Below are 22,291 nucleotides of genomic sequence, written 5' to 3' on the forward strand. Positions count from 1 at the left end.
AAAAGTCTTTTTAAATTACAAAAAAAAATTCAAATGTTAAAAACATGTATTAGAATGAACTCTATCAGTAGTTGGTATATTTCCTAGTGGTTTTTTCTTTTTAATGGTTGTCTTCTTTCCACCTGCATGTTGTTTATCAATACAGTGATCTCTCACTCATGTGTTGGTGCAAAATAACAGGAAAAAAGAATGTATAAGTGAGAGAGGCGTGTAAGTGAATAGCACATTATTTACCTATATCTTTACCTAGTAGTGCAGAAAATTGTCTTATAAGTGAGAGAAATGTTCAAGTAAGAGAGTGTGTGAATGAGAGATCACTGTAGTTTAATGAAACTGCCTAAAATGTTCATGATATGCTAGCAATTTTTAGGCTTCAATAAATGAAATGACATGGTCTACATGATTCTTATCATTACCCTTATTTTTCTTAGAATTTGGTAACCCTTGAGCACAGTCATCATTGTCTGACTGGCCTGTTTGATGTCTTTTTGCTTGTTATGGGCATCTTTTTCTCAGCTACCTCGTTGGGCTTTTTCCCTGTTGTGGCGTTGTATTTGTATTTTTTTTTGTCCTCTGTACAACTACTTTGAAAGTTTCCTCTGAATGCTTAGCAGTCAGGAAATCTGATTTCTCTTAATATGTTTTCAAGTTCTGTATCTTACCATAATTTTTTCTATCACCAAGTCAATTAGGTACATTAAAAAATCATTAAGCTTATTTAGAAAACTCAGTGATCTTCATCAGATTCTATGCAGCTTTGAAATTGAAGTTAGCAGACTAAATGCCAGTGAATAAAAATATCATTACTATTATTAATTTATTTATTATTCATATTATATTTATCATTAATAAAATTATAATTTATTTAAATTTTAAATCACTCATAGCACTTATGTGTTTTCTGCATCATTTTCATTTACCATAACAATCATCACATTTTTGAAAACCTACTTGTACAAACTTGGTGAATTACTTGGATGTTGGTGCTGCTGATGTTTTAACCTCTTCCCATGCAAAAATGAGATATCTCTTACTATATCACTTACTAGTGTAGTTGAAAGAAATACTTTAGAGCTTTCTCTCTCTCTATTCCTTCCTCTCATCATCACAACGTTTTGTTGGTAACCTTATCTGTTTTAAGAAAAAAATTATTTACATAATTTTAATTGAGCATATTGTTATCATTGTGCTAACTCTCTCAACAAGTTCCAATATTTCTTTTTTCCTATTTGAAAATTGTTTGCATGCTATGTGCAGATTTCAATTTTGAAAATCAGTAATTTTAAGTAGCACATGTGTTGTAAAAAATTAGCAATCATTAATATACTTCATATTTCTATGACTAAAATTATGAATTTCATTTGGCCCAAACCAAAAAATTTTTTCTTTAGCAATCTTTTGAAGATGCAGAGGCAAAGAAAGAAGCAGAAGAAGTTGAAGAGAAACCAGACCCCCTTGCACAACTGGTAGTAGCCTTTTGTAGGAGTGCTACAACTGAACAAAGGTGAGGCATCCTTTATTTTTACATGTTTACATAACAATTCATTTCAGTTATTTGCTGGAAATGAATCAAAATGCTCTGTTATGAAATAACAGATTTTTTGAAGGGTGAAGAAATTATTGTATAGATGATTCTGATATTTCCAATTTTTTTATTAAAATAGTGAATGCCACTATTTTAGTGAATGCCACTATACCCAAGTATGTAGTTAAGCTTTTGCAACTACCATTCATGGATGAATGATTTTTTTCGGGAAAAGAGCCATCATAGGTTTGAATATCCACTCAACATTTTCCAACTCCAGTGGTTGCATTCATTGAAAGATGTTTGCACTCTTTGTAATTTTGGCGCAATGATGTTTCTGGGATCTAAGCCTGTGTTTATGTTTTGGCTTGACTTGAAATGTCCTGTCATTTCAAGTGGAGCAGAAACTTAAATACTGGCTGGAATCCTGTTATGGCAAAACTTTTAGAAGTGAAAACATCTGACAATTTCTCTACCGGAGTTGGTGAGGCGCAAATGGGTACTCAAACCTGCAGTGGCTCTTTAGCCAGAAAATCCTCTCAATCTAGAGATATCAAATGTTTCTTTAATATCATTTTGAATAAAATTTAGCAAAAATGATTCTTGTGTCAAAAAAATACCACATTGCACCAAATGATTTTTTGAGAAAACTAATTGATTATGGAGGAATCGAAATCCTTTACTCGATAATATTTATTATTGTTATTTGGAATTTCAGATGTTGTATGAGCATGGTATGGAAAATATAAACAATTTTTTTTCTTCATCCTTATAGTGGTGGTATGAGTGAAGATGATTTGTACATGCATTATGCTTACATATTTAGTCAGGTATGTATAAATTTCTGCTTCACATTATTTGCAGGCCTTGTTATTATTTCAATCAGTAATCTCATCAATTTTTATCTTTTTTTTGAGTGGCTTTAAAATCATTTTTTTAGTTCCATTTAAACTTATGTTGTATTCCATGCAGAAAAATACTCAAGATTATGTAGGGGAAATGAAAAAGACGGGCAATAAAAAATTAAGATTCAACCAAAGAATGAAATGTTAAAATCAAATTTATATAGTACTTTTTTTCTCAGATTTTTTTGCATCGTCATTGATTTTTTCACCATGGCTTTTTTTTATCACAAAGGACTAATTAGAGTATGATTTACAGTTCAGCCCTGATTTAGAGTGGCTATGCTTTCATGTCACTCTTGGGATTCCAACCAAAATCCGTCTTATGAGAGTATAATATGTTACCCGCTCCACTGCCAGGCAGCAAAGTACAATTGTCATCATTATCATCTTAAATAGGATTAACTATGAATTCCACTAAATTAAAGTTGGTACATTATAATTGTGAATTGTATATGACTGAATAAAACAATTAAATATACATTGTAAGTGTATGAATCCCAAAAATCCAGTAAATGGGGGAATCGTGTTGTTATATATAAGAAAAACAAAACAGAAAACACAAGGAAAATCTTTATGTAATAAACAAAGAAAGGAATAGGAAAATAGCTACTTCACAAAGAAATTTTCTTAAAAGCTCATGTTGGTAGATATGAAAGTCTAAGAAACAGGTAGACAACAATAAAACATCAAACATTTCTTTTTATTTTTTACCACTAAAATTATACATAATTTTCTGATAGTCCATACAGTAATTTTTTGTTCAATAACAGAGCAGAAAAATAGTTCCATGCATCTGGAATCAAATTTAAAATACAGTAAAGTCTCTTTTGCAGACACCTGCTGGACAAAAAAATTTGACTGTAAAGCCTCATTTACACGGGAATTTTTACCAATGACTGCTCTCAATTTCTTTCCTTACGAAGGAAAAAAGTCATCAAGCTGGTGCTAGAACTCCCAATGCTACCACAATATTAGTGCATGTAAGTAGGGCTTAAAAGAGTGGTGACCCTTAATTAGGGGTTTGAAATGCATGCGCTTATTATACAAGGGGAAATTATTATTTGGCCATAGAAGAAGCGGTGACCCCATCTGAGGGGGGTGTCCATTAAGAGGGGTTTTACCGTATTTGATTGGCATTATTATATTTGTATACATGTATTTAGATCAGAACTGGTTATATATTTAGCTTTTTTTTCATAGAGTTGTGGAGGGGCTGAAGAAGAGGAAGAGGAAGAAGGTGGAGATGAAGAAGGTCCCTCAATACATGTAAATATGAAGTCAAAAAATTATACCATCACAGTCTGTGTGTTTCTTTTTAATTTTCCTAATTGGCTTTATGACTTTATGAGGATATATATGTAGCAGTTAGCATATTTTATTGCAACGAATATAAATGTGTAATTTGAAAATTCAAACATACACATTTGTGAAATTGAACTTGAAAGAAAAATAGTTTGAACACACACAAAAGGTATGCATTGAATGAACAGTCAAAAGATGACATAATTATGATTCAAGAGAATAGAAATATTTTTAAAGGCAATTACGTGCTACATATTCTTACAAACAAGACAAAGAATGTGGCTCAAATTTAAAAATCATGGAAAAAATATACACTTTTTGCTTGATTTACAATTTTTTTCATAAATTATATGAATAAATAATTTGAATTTTAATAAACAAATTTAAACAAACCCTTTTTATATTGTTTTATGTGTTATTGGTTTTATTTACCTTAGTTTACAACAGAGGTGTGATTTGATTTTTTTAAGATGCACTAGAATATTATGAATGCAATTTCAAAAATTTATTTTTTCATTTTCGTACTGCTGCATGGATAGAAAAAATTTGCTCGTATAATGGTGGGTAGAAGTTTTCCTGAATGTATAATTATTTTACATTTATTTATTCAATTATGAAACAAATTTATGATTTTAAGAGGGATAAAAAAAATTTCAGAATTCTGTTATTATTGAAAATCATATATAAAGATATTCTATCTCAGAAATTAATTTTTGTATTCTTTATTCATTACATACAATATGTCCATCAAACCCAATTTTGAATCTTATTTAATGGGATGTTTTTGCTCTATGCCAATTTTTTTTTAGGAACAAGAAATGGAGAAACAACGACTTCTTTTCCAGCAGTCAAGACTGGCAGATAGAGGCGTAGCAGAAATGGTGTTGCTGTACATATCTGCATGTAAAGGTATAAACCATCCTGCATAAAAGTCAAAACACTGCAATTGGATGCTTTCGTTATATTTATGGCATAAAGGCAGTTTTTATGCATTATATATCAGTATAAGCATTAAAACAAATGTATATTATACAGCAAAGCTATTTATTTGGCTAAAAATAAAAATGTTTATGTTCTTGGAACAAACAGTATAATCTGAATGAAGGAGTCAAATGTTAGGCTGCGGTAATATAATAGTGCGTGATTTACCCTTGCTAGTCCAAAATTATGAAACTTGATATAAGCCCAAGATGTGGGTCATTTTGACCCCCAGTAGAAATTTTAGATTTTAAAAACAAAAAAAACTGTTAATAACTTAATAAAATATTAGTTCAAGACAATCAATATTTGAGGGAAAAATAAAAATTGTGTTTATGGAATAGCAGTGATTTAATTGTATAATTATATATATATATATATATATATATATATATATATATATATATATATATGATTAAACCTACCAAAACTTATTAAAAGTATAAAGGAAAAGTATATTAAGTGATTGATTCATTTTTCAAGGATTTTAATCAATCCCTGCTTCTATAATCATTTCTAAATGATAAAAACGTTATATACCATGATGCCTAAATATTGTTATAGAGTAAAACCTGTCTAAGTTAGGCATGTGATTATATAATATATAGTCAGTTCCATTTAAAACGCTGCAATGTAGGGAGGTTTTCAGGATACAAAAGTGTTCAAACTGACAGGTTTTGCTGTATTTTTTTAGTAAATGTAGAAAATGATACTAATAAAAAATATCGTTTTCACTTATGACTCTCGCATGCATTCCTAATTTGCAATTTTAGGGAATTAAAGAAAGTAAAAATTTTTGAAATTATGAAAAAGTGCAAAAACAAAAAAATATTGAAAACTTATTAAGGTAAATAAAAATTCAAATGTGAATAAAAAGTTAAAATCTTGCAGTGTGGTCAAATTCATTCAATCTTGTGCTTGCAGGTGTTGGCCATTGCAACTTTTCATAGTTGCCAACTTGCTCTTAGTTGATTTTAATTTTTACTTTTGATTGAATACTTAATTCTACGATTTTTTTTCTTTTGCATTAATTTTATAAGTCAATACTGATTAACAGTACAATGTATTGACCCGAAAATTTGGTTGTGCAGGTGTACAAAGTTCTATGACAATGAATACCCTGAAATTAGGCATATCAATATTGAAAGGAGGAAATTCAGATATTCAAAGGGTATGGTTTTTCCCTTCGTTTTTTATTGCTTCTTCATAAGTATGTCTATGTACATAATTCAGTAATTTAAGGTATTACGTATTGCGTGGTTATAGAAAATAAAAATTATAGACCTATATATATAATGAGTCGCGTCAAACATTTGATCATTTCTATTTTTAAGTATTCTTATAGTTTAAAAATGTTTTTCCCTAGGCCATGCTGAAACATTTGAAAGAAAAAAAAGATGTTGGCTTCTTCACATCTGTAGCAGCATTGATGAACTCTTGCAGGTTATTTATAACTTTATTTATATAAACCATAGTTTCCCAATCTTTTTTCTCCCATCGTCCCCCAACACAATCTAACCCATAGGATCCTATGTTATAACCGTAGCTTCAACCGCCCCCTGAAACATTCCATTGCCCCTCATAGGCGTTAACGCCCATGTTGGGAATCACTGATATAAACAAAAAAAAATTTAATGTTTTTTTATATACATGTGTGGTTTTTTTCATATGTATGTAGAAATTATTTTCTCTACCCTCACTACTTCTACGTTCAAAAAGTTTTGAGACTTATTTTATTACAGAAGAATAAATACAGGTGGAACCTGTTTATTTGGTATTTTCTTCAAAATAATTTACCTCTGCAATTATGAATTTTTGCCATTGTTCATACAAAGATGTAAATGTGAGTTGCAAGCTTCTTTTTTGTCATATCCTTTAGTGCTTCACTGATTGCTGCACCTCTTCAGAACCTGAGAATCGTTGTCCCTTAAACAAATTCTTTACCTAGGCAAAAAGGAAAAAGTCACAGGGAAATAAACAGGTTATGAAAATATCGGAATGTAATTTTTTGACAGTTAATCTGACACCAGGAGGAACGTATGAGTTCTTAAACATCTGAAAGATTCTGTGAGATGCACACACAAGCCACCAGATTTTTGGAAGGCCAAGTCATGAGTGCTCCATCACAATAATGCGCCGATTCACGGGTCCCTCCTGGTGTCAGATCACATGTCCAAACATCAGATTCTGATACTTCCACAACCAGCTTATCCCCTGATCTCGCACCCCCCCCCCCCCCGTAACTTTTTCCTTTGAAGAATTTGTTTAAGGGACAACGATTCTCAGGTTCCAAAGAAATCCAGTGAGCAGCGATGAAGGCACTGGAGGGTGTAAAAAAAAGGCTTGCAATTCGCATTTATATCTTTGTATGAACAATGACAAAAATGCATGATTGCAGAGGGTAGTTACTTTAAAGAAAACACCAAATGAACAGGTTGAAAAACATACATCTTGTATTCATTCTTCCGTAATAAAATAAGTCTCAACTTTTTGAATGTAGTATGTTCAAAAAAATCTTTTAATAGTAGCTAATGCCTTAACTGAGGGATATTTTGCTTGGCAAATTGTACTTTTGTTTTGTTTTATAAAAAGTTTGTTTTAAATAAATAAAAATGTTGTTTTTTAAGTTATATTGAAGCTTCTGTTGATTATAATTTCATTTACTTTCTTTGAAACTAAATTATTTTTTTATTCATCATTCTTATATTTTTTATTTCTCCTATTCTTTAATTCATGGTTAAATCACCTCATTTCTAAAATCTAAATGTACCCACTGTAATGTTTTCTGTACGAGAATTGTGGTTTAAACTTCACCTCATTTTAATCTGTGGCTGTTCAAGAGGCCAGAACTGTATTGAACATGTTAAGTTTTATTTCAAGTTTTATCAACTAAATAGTTGGTAATTCAAATTCAGTTGTTGCTACTCAATAAGTTTTAGTATTGGATAAACTTTTTATGTAATTGAAAAATATGGGGGAATTTCGAAGCAAAAGAAATGCATATTTATAATTGTTTTGTGCACTCATCTAAAAGTGTGTATCAAGAGTAAAATGAATTTCTTTTTTTGAAAGCTTAATGGGATTTATTTTATTAATTGAATTCTTGTAAAAATTTATGCATATAGCATTTTATTGTTCATTATATTACATATTCTAGACTTATTTAATACAGTTTACCCTTCTTATTTTCATGCAGTGTCCTTGATCTTGATGCTTTTGAACGAACTCAAAAAGCAGAAGGACTTGGTGTCGGTTCAGAAGGTACTGCTGGAGAGAAGAATATGCATGATACAGATTTCACATGTGCTCTTTTCCGTTTCTTGCAGTTGCTTTGTGAAGGTCACAATCTTGGTATGTCTGCATACCTTTGCCCATGATTCAAATGTTTCAATAACGATAATAAAAAACCTGCTTGTACCTTAAAAAGAAATTCCCACCAAAATTTTTATTTTTCGCTTTGTATAGATAGTCTTAAACTTTGTATTTGTTGACATTATTTATGCCCACAAAATTGTTGTTACATCTTTTTTTTTTCATGCACAATTTTAAAAATTATAATTTTGTTTCTCATTTCCACACTGACAGGTTAATTAATAGTTATAATCAAATTAATAAAACTATTTATGAGAAGTCAAATAAAACACTCTTTCATGTTTTAATTTTTCTTAGATTTCCAAAATTATTTGAGGACGCAAGCTGGAAATACCACAACAGTCAATGTTGTCATCAGCACAGTTGATTATCTGCTTCGCTTGCAGGTACGAGTAATTTCAGCAGCTATGCCAGTGTCGTCTATTCTCTAGCGTAAATTCCAATTGATATATGTAAATTATGATGACACTGTCTTTCAATTTAATTAATATTAAATTTAATTTTTGTTTAATTTCAGGAATCAGTTATGGATTTCTATTGGCATTATTCAAGCAAGGAGATTATAGACCAACCTGTATGTGATGATGTTATTCAATATAATGTTGAATAATTTTATTATACGTTATATTTTACAAATTTTCAGAATTTATTTTTATGTTACCTAGATCAGTGTTCTTCAACCTTTTCCGTGGCTGTGGACTGGTAGAAATAGTTCAGAATTTTCATAGACTGTTGGAAATGAGAGAAATATTTTCAAACTGGCAAAAAATTCATAAATTAGAGACAATTTGAGGACTGCCTAAAAAGACATACACAGAAAAAATAATTTGCGGACCGACAAAGAAAAAAAAAAGTCAGAAGAAATAATTTGCAGAATGGCAAAAAATATGTAAATAGAAGAAACAATTCTAGAACTGGGGCAAGAACCCATGAATAAGATACACAATGATATGTGAAATAGTTTACAGACTGGCAGACAATACATAAACAGTATGTAGACTGCATTTTGTTTAATTAATCTAAAATTATGTTACTGCTTTATGAGTTGGTCAAAATGTTTCATAGACCGGCACTGGTCTACAGGCCAGCAGTTGGAGAACAGACCTAGATTGTTATGATGAACTTAAAACATCCAATAAAGTACGAAAGGGTTTAAAATGATACAATTATTGTTACCAAATATTGATTGATGAACAATAAGCCACCTTAAAATTAAGTGCAGTGTTCAATAAAAAATTTATTTTAGTAATGCAACAACAGTGAAAAAGTAGTGATATTCTTTTTTTTTCATGTTTTTTAAGGGTAAAGATAATTTCTGCAAAGCCATAACTGTTGCAAAACAAGTGTTTAACACCTTAACTGAAGTCATCCAAGTGAGTTTTTTTTTTCTTCCAGATTTACTTATTGTTACATTTATTTTATAACAGCCATATATATATATATATATATGCAGCAATATTTTTGTCCAATTCATGAGTTCCCAACTGGTGTTTCACCCATAGGATTTTTATAGGAGGAGGGTTTTGGATTATCAAATTTGTAAAATATTTCATTAGTGCTGCGATAAAATACTACTAGTGCTGCGATAATTACCTACTTGAGAAATACTTGTGTTTGGGTTGCAAGTCTTGTAGCCATCTATAGTTTTGTTTGAACTGAAGCATTGGAAACCTACAGTCTAAATCTTCAGTTCGTGGCAATGCATTGATAAACATAAATAAGGGTTACAGTTCTGTAATACAAACATACTTTCAGCAAAGTAACACATTGGGACACACGCGCACGCACACACACACATGTAAAAGTTTTGAGCACATTAATACATTAATTTCCTTGGCAAATGAGACTGTTTTATAGAATCTGGTTTTGTGAAGTGTGCTCACTAGTTGATTAATTGGCGTCAAGACTTGTATTTCAAGCAAGTATAGTGAAATGTTTTTACAACAGAACTCAAGGAACCGTAGAAACATATTGTTATAGATGGAATATACTAACACTATGAAAAGCGCATTGAGATGAGAGAGTACTATTATTATGCAAGCAAATGGTGTTTTAGAGGGTATCATTATATCGGACTTTTGTTGTACACATATACTACAATGAGAGTATCTGTAGTTGAATTGCTGCTTTTAGACTAACATGTTTACAACTCAACTGCCCAGCAAATTATTCCACATATATGGTTTCTTTTCTTCACCTTTCTCCTCCAAGTTCACCCTCTTATCTGTCAAATTCACTTGTCTTCAATCATAATTTTTGTAATGTAAATTTGTTTTCACATAGGGCCCTTGTTCATTGAATCAACAAGCTCTGGCTCACAGTAGATTATGGGACGCAGTTGGTGGTTTTCTATTTCTTTTTGCACACATGCAGGACAAGCTTTCTAAAGTAGGTGTCTCTCAATACAAAACTTCTTTTATTTTTTTTTTCTAAATGATTTAAAGTTATTGTGTATTCTTTTTTGGTTTTATAAATACAGTAAAACTTTGATCAACTATCACTTGTTTAACCATCAGTTTCCTGTTATCTGTCATCATCTAAAAAAAATCTTGAATCTCCACGAAGAGACATCTTTAAAATTGTCCATGGATTATTTTTACACTCTACTGTATAAAGCTGGAGTGACTGCACTATATGATGGTGGACGTGACTAATCGTAGGTTGGACCTTACAGTGTCTAACCTAAAGAAATGGGTGGGATAAACTCTTGCCTGAATCTATTGACGAAACTGAAAAAACAGACTGTTCATGTTGACAAAATTGTGTAACTGTGCAACAAAGTTGGACTAAACAGTGAAAACATTATGCCAGAAGAAGTAACAGATTGGTTAGAATGTGACAAAATGGATGAAGGCTTTGAAATTTTGAATGATGATGAAATTGTTTCAAGTGTAACTACCACTGAAGAAGAAATTGATTACAATGAAGGATTAGTTCTTAACCAAAACCCTACAACTAGCCACTTAGAAGCCGAAACAATGTTATCAAAGTGCATCAATTGGTTTGAAATGCAAGAGGAGGCAAATGCAACACAGATCCTACTTCTGCATAAGATATAGAACATCACCCCATAGAAAGCTCGAGCATCAAAGACACAAAAGGAGATGACAGATTATTTTAAAGTACTGTCACATAGGTTTATGGTATTACAATACATTTCTATACATTACTACTCTTATATTGAAGTTTATATTAGTCGTTTTGTAAAATTAAATACAATGTGTATGTATTATTCAACTTTTAAAGAATTTTATTTTAGTTTTTGTCCCAAGTCCGCTGTGAAATTATGTTACTGTACAAATGTATTAAGAGATTTCTGTTATCCATCTATTCGGCTATCCATTGCAGCCCTGGTCCTGATGAAGACTGTTAATCGAAGTTTCACTATAGTATAGTTACTGTTTTTGTATTTTCTTCAATTTCTAAGACACGATAATTAGTTTTTACATTCGATTCCTAATGAGTCAGCTAGCTCAATGTAAAATGCATTCATATATCATTCATGCATTTTGATGAATATTCAGACCTTTTTTTTTAATTTTGATAAACTTTCTTCTAAAAACATTTTTAGAATGCCAGTCAGCTTGATCTGCTGAAAGAACTGTTAGAACTACAGAAAGAAATGGTCATCATGATGCTGAGTATGCTTGAAGGTCAGTGACTATTTTCATTACAATTTTGGCAATAATACATATCTACATGCAATGCTTAATAATTAAAGTTGTATACCAGAATTGTTTTTATTCAGTAACACAATGGAATAATTTTTAACAGATAGTATTGACTGTATTTATGAGAATGTAGTGTACCTTATTTCTCTGGCCGCATTTGCTTGTTATTACTGTGCTTGTTTGTTGAAAAGAATAAAACAGACATTGATTAATTGAGCATGTGGGCAGAGCTGGACTGGTTCGCAGGCACAGTGTTGCAACCAATCAAATTGATGATTTAAAAATATTTTGCATGTTTTTTACATTTACGTATTATGTGTAGTAAAGTTAAATTTTTATTTTTTGAAAATTAATTTATGTGTGTACACTATGCACATGCTTTTATTTTTCATATTTTTGGGGAATCATCTCTGTTAACAGATCTCATTGTCTGAGTTGGCTCAGAAACATTACCCCTTGCTTAATCAAGGTTCTATGGAATGAAAGTTCAAATTCATTGTGTTTAGTTGCAACTGATATACCAATATAGTGTCTTATTTTGAGCATTAGATTTCTGAGTACGTATTTATTAGTAAACAAGTTATAAGTTCTTCAACTAAAAAATAAATATGTGTACAGTAGCGCTCAAAAGTCTTTTGACAAATCCAATAATGTTTTATGTGCCAATTCATTTGCATGGAATGCCCTGACCTTGACATATGTAAAGCCGAGGGGAGATATTTATGGACACATGTCGCTGAAATTTGCTTGTTTGGGGTTAGTGATATTTTATTGTCTTTGAACTCATTTTTGTTTCTGGGTGGATCTAAAGTGTTTTGACAAATATAGTTTAATCAAATATAGAAGCAATTAATTCTTATTTAATATGAATTTATGGTAAGGCTGTGCAGAACACATAAACATACACTAAAATATAATTCAATGTATTATGTTTTTTTCTCGGGGAAAGGTAATTAAGGTTTTTCAAGGAAGTGGTGAAGTCAAGATCAAGTATTAAGTGATCTTGGTATTTCAAGACAGTTCATAAATTTCTGAAACCACATGTTTAATAATCTCAGGAATATGTAAAAATTAATTTTCTTTCAATATAATCAAAGAAGACAATACATAGGAAAGATAGAATAATCAAAATGAGGGATCCTCAAAATGTCCACTAGGTGAAAAACCAGATGAATTTAATTCAAGATACAGATTGAATTTGAGTGTATCACTTGTAAAACGTTGGCTGAACATTGTGGGCTTATATTGTTGTCTTCTAAGAGAAAAAAAAAAAAGTTATTACTTAATTACAGAAGTGCAAGGTAGAGGGAGAATCATGCCTATCTCCTCATTGACAAGAGAAACAATCCAAGGTACAAATAGGTAATATGTAATACATATAAGAGGTATTACAGATTCTTATATATATATATATAGGTAGTTATAAGATAAATTATAAGGCAATTATTAAGGTATTATGGGTTCTTACTATTAAACTAACTATTAGGGTCCTAACTCGAATACCATCAATCATTCAGGGTTTAAGTTCGACAGACAAGTCAAAGCTAGAAATTATGTAAATTTGATGGTTTTTGTGAAAAAAAGAATGAAAAAAATACCCACTGATCATGCGACATATTCAGTACCCTATAGTCCATACCAAAACATGGCAAGTATTTTTGCAATCTAAACTGCTTCCAACAAAGTGTTGACTTTTAAATTTTTTTTAAAATAAAAAAAAGTAAAAAAGTGAGTTTTTCTTTTCATCATAAGGCTATGATTATGTTGGCTTGGGGGTATTTTTCAAAATTTTTGAGTGGAAGATCTGAATTTATTGAGCATGTTCAGTGTCACAATGTCAAAAAATGCAAAGAAGGAATTCAGTTTTCACCTTAATTATCTATAAGGGTTTTTTTTTGTCATATAAGCTCTTTGATTTACAGGTAATGTAATGAATGGTACTATCGGTAAACAAATGGTTGACACACTGGTGGAATCTGCTGCAAATGTAGAGGTGAGTGATTAACAAAATACCTAAAATCAACTGAACCAAATTTTACTTACTTTTTTTTGTATTTAAAGAACACGTAACTAAACAATATTGATAATTTTCACATAAAGCAGTGACAGAGGAACAAGTTAGCAACTTGTCGAGTTTTACAAAAAATAGAGTTTGTGCAAGTTTTTTTTAAAATCTGAATCTATTAAAAGAATGAAAATTAATAATTAATTTTGTTTCAGTAATTAACTTTTAATGTATCTGTCAATTTTAAATATTTAAAAATATTTGAAATACACGATAAATATTAGTTTCGAATATTGTACCCGTTTCTCTCACCCATTGTTAATTTCCTGATATTTTTACTGAATGCAAAATAAAGAACAGTAATTAAGTCATAAATTTTACAATAAAGTTTCCATTGTTATCTTTCTTAAAGTATCAAATGAAAGAGAAGTGTCGGGGGGGAAATGGTTTCAGTCCAAAGAAAAATCGAAATTAATGTTTTTGCGGTTTTGCATAACTCAGTACCATCTATTTCAACCTCGTAAAACATCAGGGGCAAAAACTTTTTCAGTCAGCTGTAATAAAGAAGAAACATACGACATAAGGGGAACAATGGTTTTAGTCAAAGTGTCCAGATGGAAAAACGATCAGAGTCCAGCATATGTACATGCGCAGAAAGCGATATTTGAGTTTGTGCATATTTGTTTTACTTTACAGATGTGTAGTTCGTGCTTTGTGGTTATGAATTTGAACTTTGATACATGTTTAAAAGTATCACTGAGTATAGATTTATGCTATATCCTACACAAACGTTCTATGTCGGGATTCCAGACGAATTTATGGAAGTTGTAAGAAGCGGTCGTATAAAACCATCTCCTTTCATAGTGATTGACTGTAAACAAAAAATTTGAAAGCTTGGACAGATTTTTTAAAGCCTATGTACCAGAAAAATTGCTCACCGTCGACAAGGCCAATCAGATGCCTTTGAGCAAATCATTCTACACCACTTTGGTTTACCACCATTCCAGATTCTTTGGTAGTCACACCAGCCATTAAGCTACTGTTCAAACAATTAAAGAGGAAGAAAGGACCATCAACAAGAGGACATGCCTATCAAAGAATTGGAAGTTTTCTACAAGGCCCCCAATCCCAATTGCCCCCCTGCGAAGTACAATGGCCTGCAATCTTTAAGAGCTTTTACGACTCTTGACATAGGATGGACGTGAGAGCGATGAGCAGCATGAGGACGTGTATTTGGAATATATACACGACAATGATGACTAAGGATAATAAACTTTTTTTCCACTGAATAATTTTCTGACCTAACCACCAATAATTTTTAGTATACTTCTAACCATATTCATCATACCGTTATCAAATATCATAGTTATTCAAATTTTATTCAATGTGAATGTGTATTCGGTTTCAGAATCCTGCTCAAACTACATGTTTGGGGAGGGGGGGGGGGGGTACTGAAGCCAAGAAAAAAATTTTATACAACAATTTTTTATTCACTTTTTAAAAAATAGTTTAGTTTGAGTTTTACATAATATATACCATGATATAAAATTAAAATGAAATTTCTAACATTTCAATTAAACCAGATTTTTTTTAAAGAAAAACTTTGTTTTTCGTCTCTTGGAAAATTTTGTTTTATGGACTGAAACCATTTTTCCCCTCCGAACCTTCAAATGTTTTTTCTTTTGATTTTCATTCTGAAATAATGTCATTGTATACTGCTGATGTGTTTTCTCTTAATGTTTTGTACAATTACCTTAAATGCATAATTTTTTTAAATTCTTTTTGTCATCAACACTCAAATTGAAATGATGGAATACCAAATTTATATTTAGTTGTATATATACAGGGTGTTCTGTCAATGGATCGACAAACTCAGAGGGTCGTTAGTAGGCATCAAGAGGAACAAAATTTCAATGGGACATGGTGTCACAAACCACCCTCTCAACATGATTTACGACACCTTGACAAATCGTGAAAAACGTATATAGGCTGTTAGTCTAGAGAAGACAAAAGGTGGATGTCAGTTGATTGCTGAATGCATTCGTGGGATCGTTCACCATATCTGACGTTACGACCATTTATGCTATGCCTGTGGAGACACCAGAGGATCTCATAGCGCGGATTGTCGTTGTTGCCGCAGACATCAAAAGCATACCTAGTATCTTCGCATCCGGGAATCGTTTTTACATCATTATAGACTATGCAATGACGTCAGTGGCCATCACTTTCAACAAGTTTTGTAATAATTAATCAAATAAATCTTTTTTGTAGTTATTATTGTAATTTCTGTTGTTCCAGCGTGATGTCGAAACCTGCATGCGTTTTTCGCGATTTTCACTCTCTCAACGTGGTTTGTGACACCATGTCCCATTGCAATTTTAGTTCCTCTTGATGTCTACTCTGAGTTTGTCGGTCCATTAACAGAACACCCTGTATATTTTTTCAAATTGTCGTTTTCATTTAGCGCATGGTGCTTTCATTATTGGGATTTTAATTGATGGTTCATTCTGCTATATTGTGGTTCCTTTTGAAAATGGTCCACAACAAAATTATTCAGTCAATCCGCTAAGGTACTCAACAACTGTCTATCAGCTGAATAATAACTTGATAATGAACAATAATATTACTTGTTTTGATATTAGTATCTCATTTTGATTTACACAGAAATTTTCAATTTCCAATCATTCTGAATTCTAGTGTTGATGTCATTTTATTCATACTAATTCTTCTGTCTAAAGTATCACCTTTCTAGTTCTGCATGTAACCGTAACCTTTTCTTATCTCCCCGTCTTTACTGTGGAACTGATGTTTCACATGCTTTTTACTACATGTGCATTATAGGTCCTTAACTTACTTTTAACCTGCATAACTATTTGAAGCCTTAAAACATCATTACTTAATTGATTGTCTCTACCCTTCCGTCAGTGTCCCAAGTTAAATAATGCCTTTTGGAAATGTTTTCTTCTATATTTTGGAGCATTTGGAAGTTGAATTTTTTTACCTTAATTAAAAGATACAATAAAGCCTGGATAAGTCATCACTCAAGGGACCGAGAAATTATGATGGATTAAGAAGAGTGATAGTTTCTGAGCAGGACAAAGCAGCCATTAACCCCTCTGTGTAAATCTCAGTACCTGGTGTATCACAGGTGGTGAAATTTTTTACCACCTGATTATTTTTTTAAATAATTAAGTAAAATTTTTATTGCACTTAGTAGACATTGTACTATAACATAATTTTTTTTTTTTAATTTTAGGGTTGAAATTGAAAAGATTAGTATTAGAATTGAAAAGTTATTTTCAACAAAGCTGCACAAAGTTTGATTTTTTTTTAAATTTAAATAACCGAAAATAGGTAGGACCTTGTGTCATTTAAATTTCTGAACCAGCTTGAAGGGTTGAGAGGCTTTCTTGACTGAAAAAATGCTTGATTTTTTAACAAAGATATTTTGTAGAAATTTGGAGCCCCAAATTAGTAAGTGCCTTATATATGTGTGTGCAATACCTCACTTGCCCATTCAGAAATCAGGCCCAGCTTGAACGGTCCCTAACATTTCAAGAAATTTTGTTTTAGTCATCGGGGCGCGGTAGCCCGGTCGATAAGATACTCGCCTAAAGTACCAAAGGATGTATAGAGGTGTCGCGAGTTTGATACCCGGTTCGTCCTTGTCAGAAAACTTTCCTGACACAGGGGTACAACAAAAAACGGCGACTTGACCGCAGCAAAAATTGCTACTGCAGGGAGTCCCCCATCGAGGGGTTAGCGCACCAACCTCTCGATGAGTATGAAAAACAAGCCTGCCGTTCGGAATCGGCAATAAATTGTAGGTCCCGGTCTAATTAGCCCTCGTGTGCAGAAAATGACCGTGGTGTGACAAAAATGATCAAATGATCAAAAGTTTTAGTCATCAAATGAATTTCCTCAGCATCACTTTTATCACTTGAGCTGTTCCATTTTTCTTCTAAAAATTTGGTAAATGAGGCTTTATGGTCACTTTTAAAACATATTGTAATGCAGTTATCAAGCTTTTTTTTTAAAAAGGCACCTTTAAATTATCTTCCTTTTCTCTCAGACTTTTCCATTGTGACGAGTTGATCAAAATTAATTATGAGTAAATGAGGGTTTAGTAACAGTTTTATCTATGAGAGCTTGACCTGACCAAAGAAATGAGACAACTTATTTGGGTGACAACTTACCTAGGTTTTGCTGTGTTTTTTATATTTACTGTATCTTAAGTCATTTAAATTATTTTTTCAAAAGATCACACTTGCAATAATTTTTTATTTTCTACTATTTAATTTTGTATGCATATGGAATTTGGATGCATATGGAATCTCAACTCTTTTAGATTTTTTTAATGAAAGTTTTTGAATTTCACTGTTTGGTATATGAGCAAACAGGTATATGATTTTTTTAAGCAGAAAAAATTAAGCTTTTCAGTAGGCAAATTTAATTTTTTTCATAAAGCTTTATTGGCTTTATTTATTTATTTTATTTTTTTGTTGCTTTTTTTCCCGAAATACTACTCATGCAAGTGTATTTTTAATTTTCAACCTCCATCATGTTTTTTTTAATGTAGAATTTGAATATTTGCAAAATTTATTTTGATTATATAACAAACTTTGATGCATCCACAGATTATACTTCGTTTCTTCAATATGTTCCTCAAGCTGCCATCTGTCACCACCTCCCCTGCCATAGCGGTATGTAGTTAGTAGTAGTCGTAGTGTAACTATATTAATCTCAGTGATCTCAATGCTTGTCTACCCTCATAGATACCCTCATGTCTCAGTAGTTTCAATGAATTATACTAATACCATCTCATGGTTTAACACTACTCTGTATCCCCTTACCTTTCGCTGCGAGGAACAAAAAAGGTTTCCATTCAAATGCTACAATACTTGGGAATAAAATGTGTGTAGCATGTTCAATACATTTATTCATTGGCCTATGTTTAAGTTATTTATGAGCATGAGGAAACATATTGCTCTTTTAAAAATAAAAATTCTACTATTTAATGAAGTGAGCAGCTTCAAATGCGGTTATGCTAAATCAATGAATTTATGATTCAACATGCTATACAATGATCAACACATTTATTTCTTGAGGAGACCTTTGAATGATCTTGAAAATTTCATTTTTGCAATGTTTGCCTCTTTTCCTGATCCTTGTCTGCAGCTTATCCTGAAATTCTTTGATATGTTCCTGAAGTTGCGAGAGCTGACTTCATCTGCGGTGTTCCAGGTAATGCATTTCAAATTTACCCATGGTGCATTTCACCAATTTATACAAGATCAATAGAATAGGCTATCAGATACATTAAATAATATATTTTTTTACATTAATGCCTGTATTACATTAATTTAAAAAACCAATTGATCTGCAGGTGCTATTATGCAGATTTTTAACAATAAATCTATAATATTCTGACAAATATATTTTTGATGAGTTTTCTTACAACCTACCTCAATGAAAATGTCATATGAGATGGTTCTAATGATAAACTGCAGTTTTACAGACAATAAATTGCATTGATTGGCATATACCTTTTATTCCCATTTTCAATACAGCTTTATGACCATACTACCCATAACTATCTTTAAATATAGAAATAATGATAAAATATTTCTCTTAAAAAGTGTAATTCATTGAACACTTGATTTCCAATTGTTAAATATTTTATCCCATATGTGGATTACCACTGTTTGGCTATTAAATTGAATACAAAAAAAAATCTTGCTAGTCTTTCAAACTCCATAAATATGACGACAGATGAGTAAATTAAGCACAAATTAGAGAATCTATCATATCAGTTAGAACTAAACAGGAACATAAACGGGGGAGGGGGGTGTATAAACACCCCCCCCCTCCTCCGTTTATGTACACCAATGGTCATCATATAACAAAGAATCATCAAGATGGTTGCAATCACTTAAAGGTTGAATTACAACCATTTACATACAATGAGTCGAAAAAAAATAAAGTTTTTATTTTCAAATCGCTATAGTGTGCAAAACTTGCCTCCTTTAATAATAAGAAAAATGACGTAAAAAAATTTAAAATAAGTTAACATCTTCCATTTGCACATTGTACTTAAAGTTTATGGTAATTGACAAATTAAACATTTTTCTTACATTTTTAAAAATTACATAAAAGTCTATGATCGACACGAGAAAATTTGTTATGTTTATTTTATGATTCAATAAAGTAAACTAAATTAGAATATCATTAATGTTTCATTATGTCATCAATGTTTCATGTCACCATCATGTTTATTGGTCGCGCAATGTGTTTGAAAAATAGGAACTGACAAACTTTTTGCAAGTTTCATTGTGCTGCTCTTTGTCCGTTTTGTGAGAACAAAAAGACCCAGAAATCATAACCACTGGTCTTCGCTCAGCATCTTTCTGTCTACTTCTAGAATCAAACAATCTACAGATTCATACTCCACCTCAGAGAGCTTTTCACACCCAGTAAGTTGTTATCCAATATACCCAGAAAAATATTTTGGCCATATCTATGTGCCATATATGTAGAAAAGTATGATGAAAAGGCAGTTCGTTTTGAAGTGGGGTAGACACGATCCACTGTTGTGGTTTTCTCACGTGCAGTTCACACGTGCTTCAGTCACACTCTAAAGTATGTGGACATGAAACCAGAGATAGCTACATCCAATCTTCACTGTTATCAAAATCAGTCATGGCTGATTTCTCCCAAACGTCAGACTTTAAACATGTACACTTGGAAAAAAAACAGTAGAAGAAACTTAACCACTGAATCCTAGTCAATTTCTGTGACTAGTTTTAAAATATAATTTAAATTACACACTGTCCCACTTTGGATGGCTAATTGTGTACAGTGTGGGTGGAACTCAACTGCAACCAACTCCTCATGGTGAGTTTTGGGTCGTTTTGCTCTGACAAAACAGGTCAAGAGCTGTACATTGAAACTTGCAAAAATTTGGTGAATTCCTGTTTTTTGAACATGTTGAGCGACCGATGAACATTAAAATATTATGATGTTGTAATTTATTTTACTTTATTAAACCATAAAATAAGCATAACAAACTATTGCATGTAGGTCATTAAATTTTAAGTAATATTAGAAAATTTAACAAAAATCATCAATTTTCATAAACTTTAAATGTGATGCGCAAATGTAAGATGTCAACCGATTTTAAAATTTTTTACGTCTTTTTTCTTAATGTTAAAGGAAGCTACTTTTCTGCACTATAGAGATTTGAAAGTAAAAACTTCATTTTTTTTGATCCCATGGACAGTATGCTGCGAAACAAACCGATCCTCCTTTTCAGTATATCTAAGATGTATCATTGAATGAAATTCATCATATCCACCATCTTGTACTTTGTTATATTATTGAATTAAAACACACCATTTTTTTATACATCTTGTTGCATCACGGTCAAGTTATCATAACACTGGGGCATAAACCATGCCCCTGACTGTGTTTACCATCTTCTGTGCTGGAGAAATGAAAAATGACTTCCTCCATTTGACTGATGTGAAATGGTCACTCCAAATGACTTCCTAATGGACATTTTTAAAATTACTTTTTTGTTTTCAGCCACTGTTGTGACTTTTGTATGTGAATCACCAGTCCAGATGATTATTAATATATTGGCACTGAAGATATTCATGCTACTTTGATTTTTGTGGCTCAGTTGAGTACGCCAGAAGAAGCGGTGTTATTACCAGTCACTATGTTCTATCCCCTTGCCATGTCATTTATCTTTAAAGTGCAGTGTTATGTACCTTAATTTCATGTACCATTCATCAGTATATTTACCTCCAGTATTTCATTATCAGAATTTTAATGATAATTCCATTGCTTTTAAAAAAATATATTGGTTTGATTCTACCCCTATTCATGTGCTATCAAAACTACGTGCTAGAAAAAGGAGTTAAGAATGAATTTGCTATTTTTGATAAGATTATAAAGGCTATGATTTAATTATTATTTATGTATGTGTTTTGATGAGCATGATGATTTTTCATTAAGATTAAATTGATTCACAAATAATGTATGCAAAAAAGTACTGTCATTTCCAGTAAATAAGCTGCTTCCAGAAAAATGACTGTAGAAAACTTTTTGTAGAAGTCTACAGCTTTTTTACATGCTACAACTTTGTATAAGTATTGCGTGAAATTTTCATTTCAGAAATAAAAAAAAAAAATATTGAAATTTGGATAAAACAATACATAATAGTGTAGCATTTAATTTACACAAAATTTTGTGTGTTTAACTTACCTTTAAAGTTTCTTTTGAAATTATATGTTACGGGGGAGGGGGGAATATATGAACGCCAGACATTATCCTAAAGTAGAAAAATCACCTTTCTAAACTATATTGAATAGAAATGCATGAAATAATACGTTTACACATAAGTATTCTTTAAAATTCCACCAACTATGGAATGTTTTTGTAAAGAAAAAGTTATTGAATTAACCGCAAAAGATAAAACTAACTTTTTTTAAAGTTATATAAGCTGTGGTCTTATTACAGTGAATTTGGG

At 31.4% G+C, this 22,291-nt stretch overlaps 1 protein-coding gene across 13 annotated transcripts in view; it reads left to right on the forward strand.

Moving 5' to 3' along the window:
* The window catches only part of RyR (Ryanodine receptor), a 178,209-nt gene that overhangs the window by 128,041 nt on the left and 27,877 nt on the right, over positions 1 to 22,291 (forward strand). For 6 of the 13 annotated variants that reach the window (XM_089255391.1, XM_089255398.1, XM_089255388.1 and 3 more), the window contains 15 exons: positions 1,392 to 1,504; positions 2,301 to 2,355; positions 3,631 to 3,696; positions 4,272 to 4,292; positions 4,542 to 4,641; positions 5,802 to 5,881; positions 6,077 to 6,153; positions 7,907 to 8,061; positions 8,380 to 8,468; positions 8,600 to 8,656; positions 9,384 to 9,455; positions 10,366 to 10,470; positions 11,654 to 11,735; positions 13,676 to 13,746; positions 18,396 to 18,461. In XM_089255391.1, the coding sequence (XP_089111517.1) occupies positions 1,392 to 1,504; positions 2,301 to 2,355; positions 3,631 to 3,696; positions 4,272 to 4,292; positions 4,542 to 4,641; positions 5,802 to 5,881; positions 6,077 to 6,153; positions 7,907 to 8,061; positions 8,380 to 8,468; positions 8,600 to 8,656; positions 9,384 to 9,455; positions 10,366 to 10,470; positions 11,654 to 11,735; positions 13,676 to 13,746; positions 18,396 to 18,461 (1,209 nt within the window). Of the gene's footprint in view, positions 1 to 1,391; positions 1,505 to 2,300; positions 2,356 to 3,630; positions 3,697 to 4,271; positions 4,293 to 4,541; positions 4,642 to 5,801; positions 5,882 to 6,076; positions 6,154 to 7,906; positions 8,062 to 8,379; positions 8,469 to 8,599; positions 8,657 to 9,383; positions 9,456 to 10,365; positions 10,471 to 11,653; positions 11,736 to 13,675; positions 13,747 to 18,395; positions 18,462 to 18,936; positions 19,003 to 22,291 lie in introns of all 13 variants that reach the window. The other 7 variants (XM_089255395.1, XM_089255401.1, XM_089255393.1 and 4 more) reach the window with 3 other exon arrangements.

This window comes from Pholcus phalangioides, unplaced genomic scaffold (assembly GCF_987345545.1).
Source record: "Pholcus phalangioides strain wild (caught in Gottingen) unplaced genomic scaffold, Ppha-v1.0 ptg000042l_1, whole genome shotgun sequence".
NCBI classification, from domain to species: Eukaryota; Metazoa; Arthropoda; class Arachnida; order Araneae; family Pholcidae; genus Pholcus; species Pholcus phalangioides.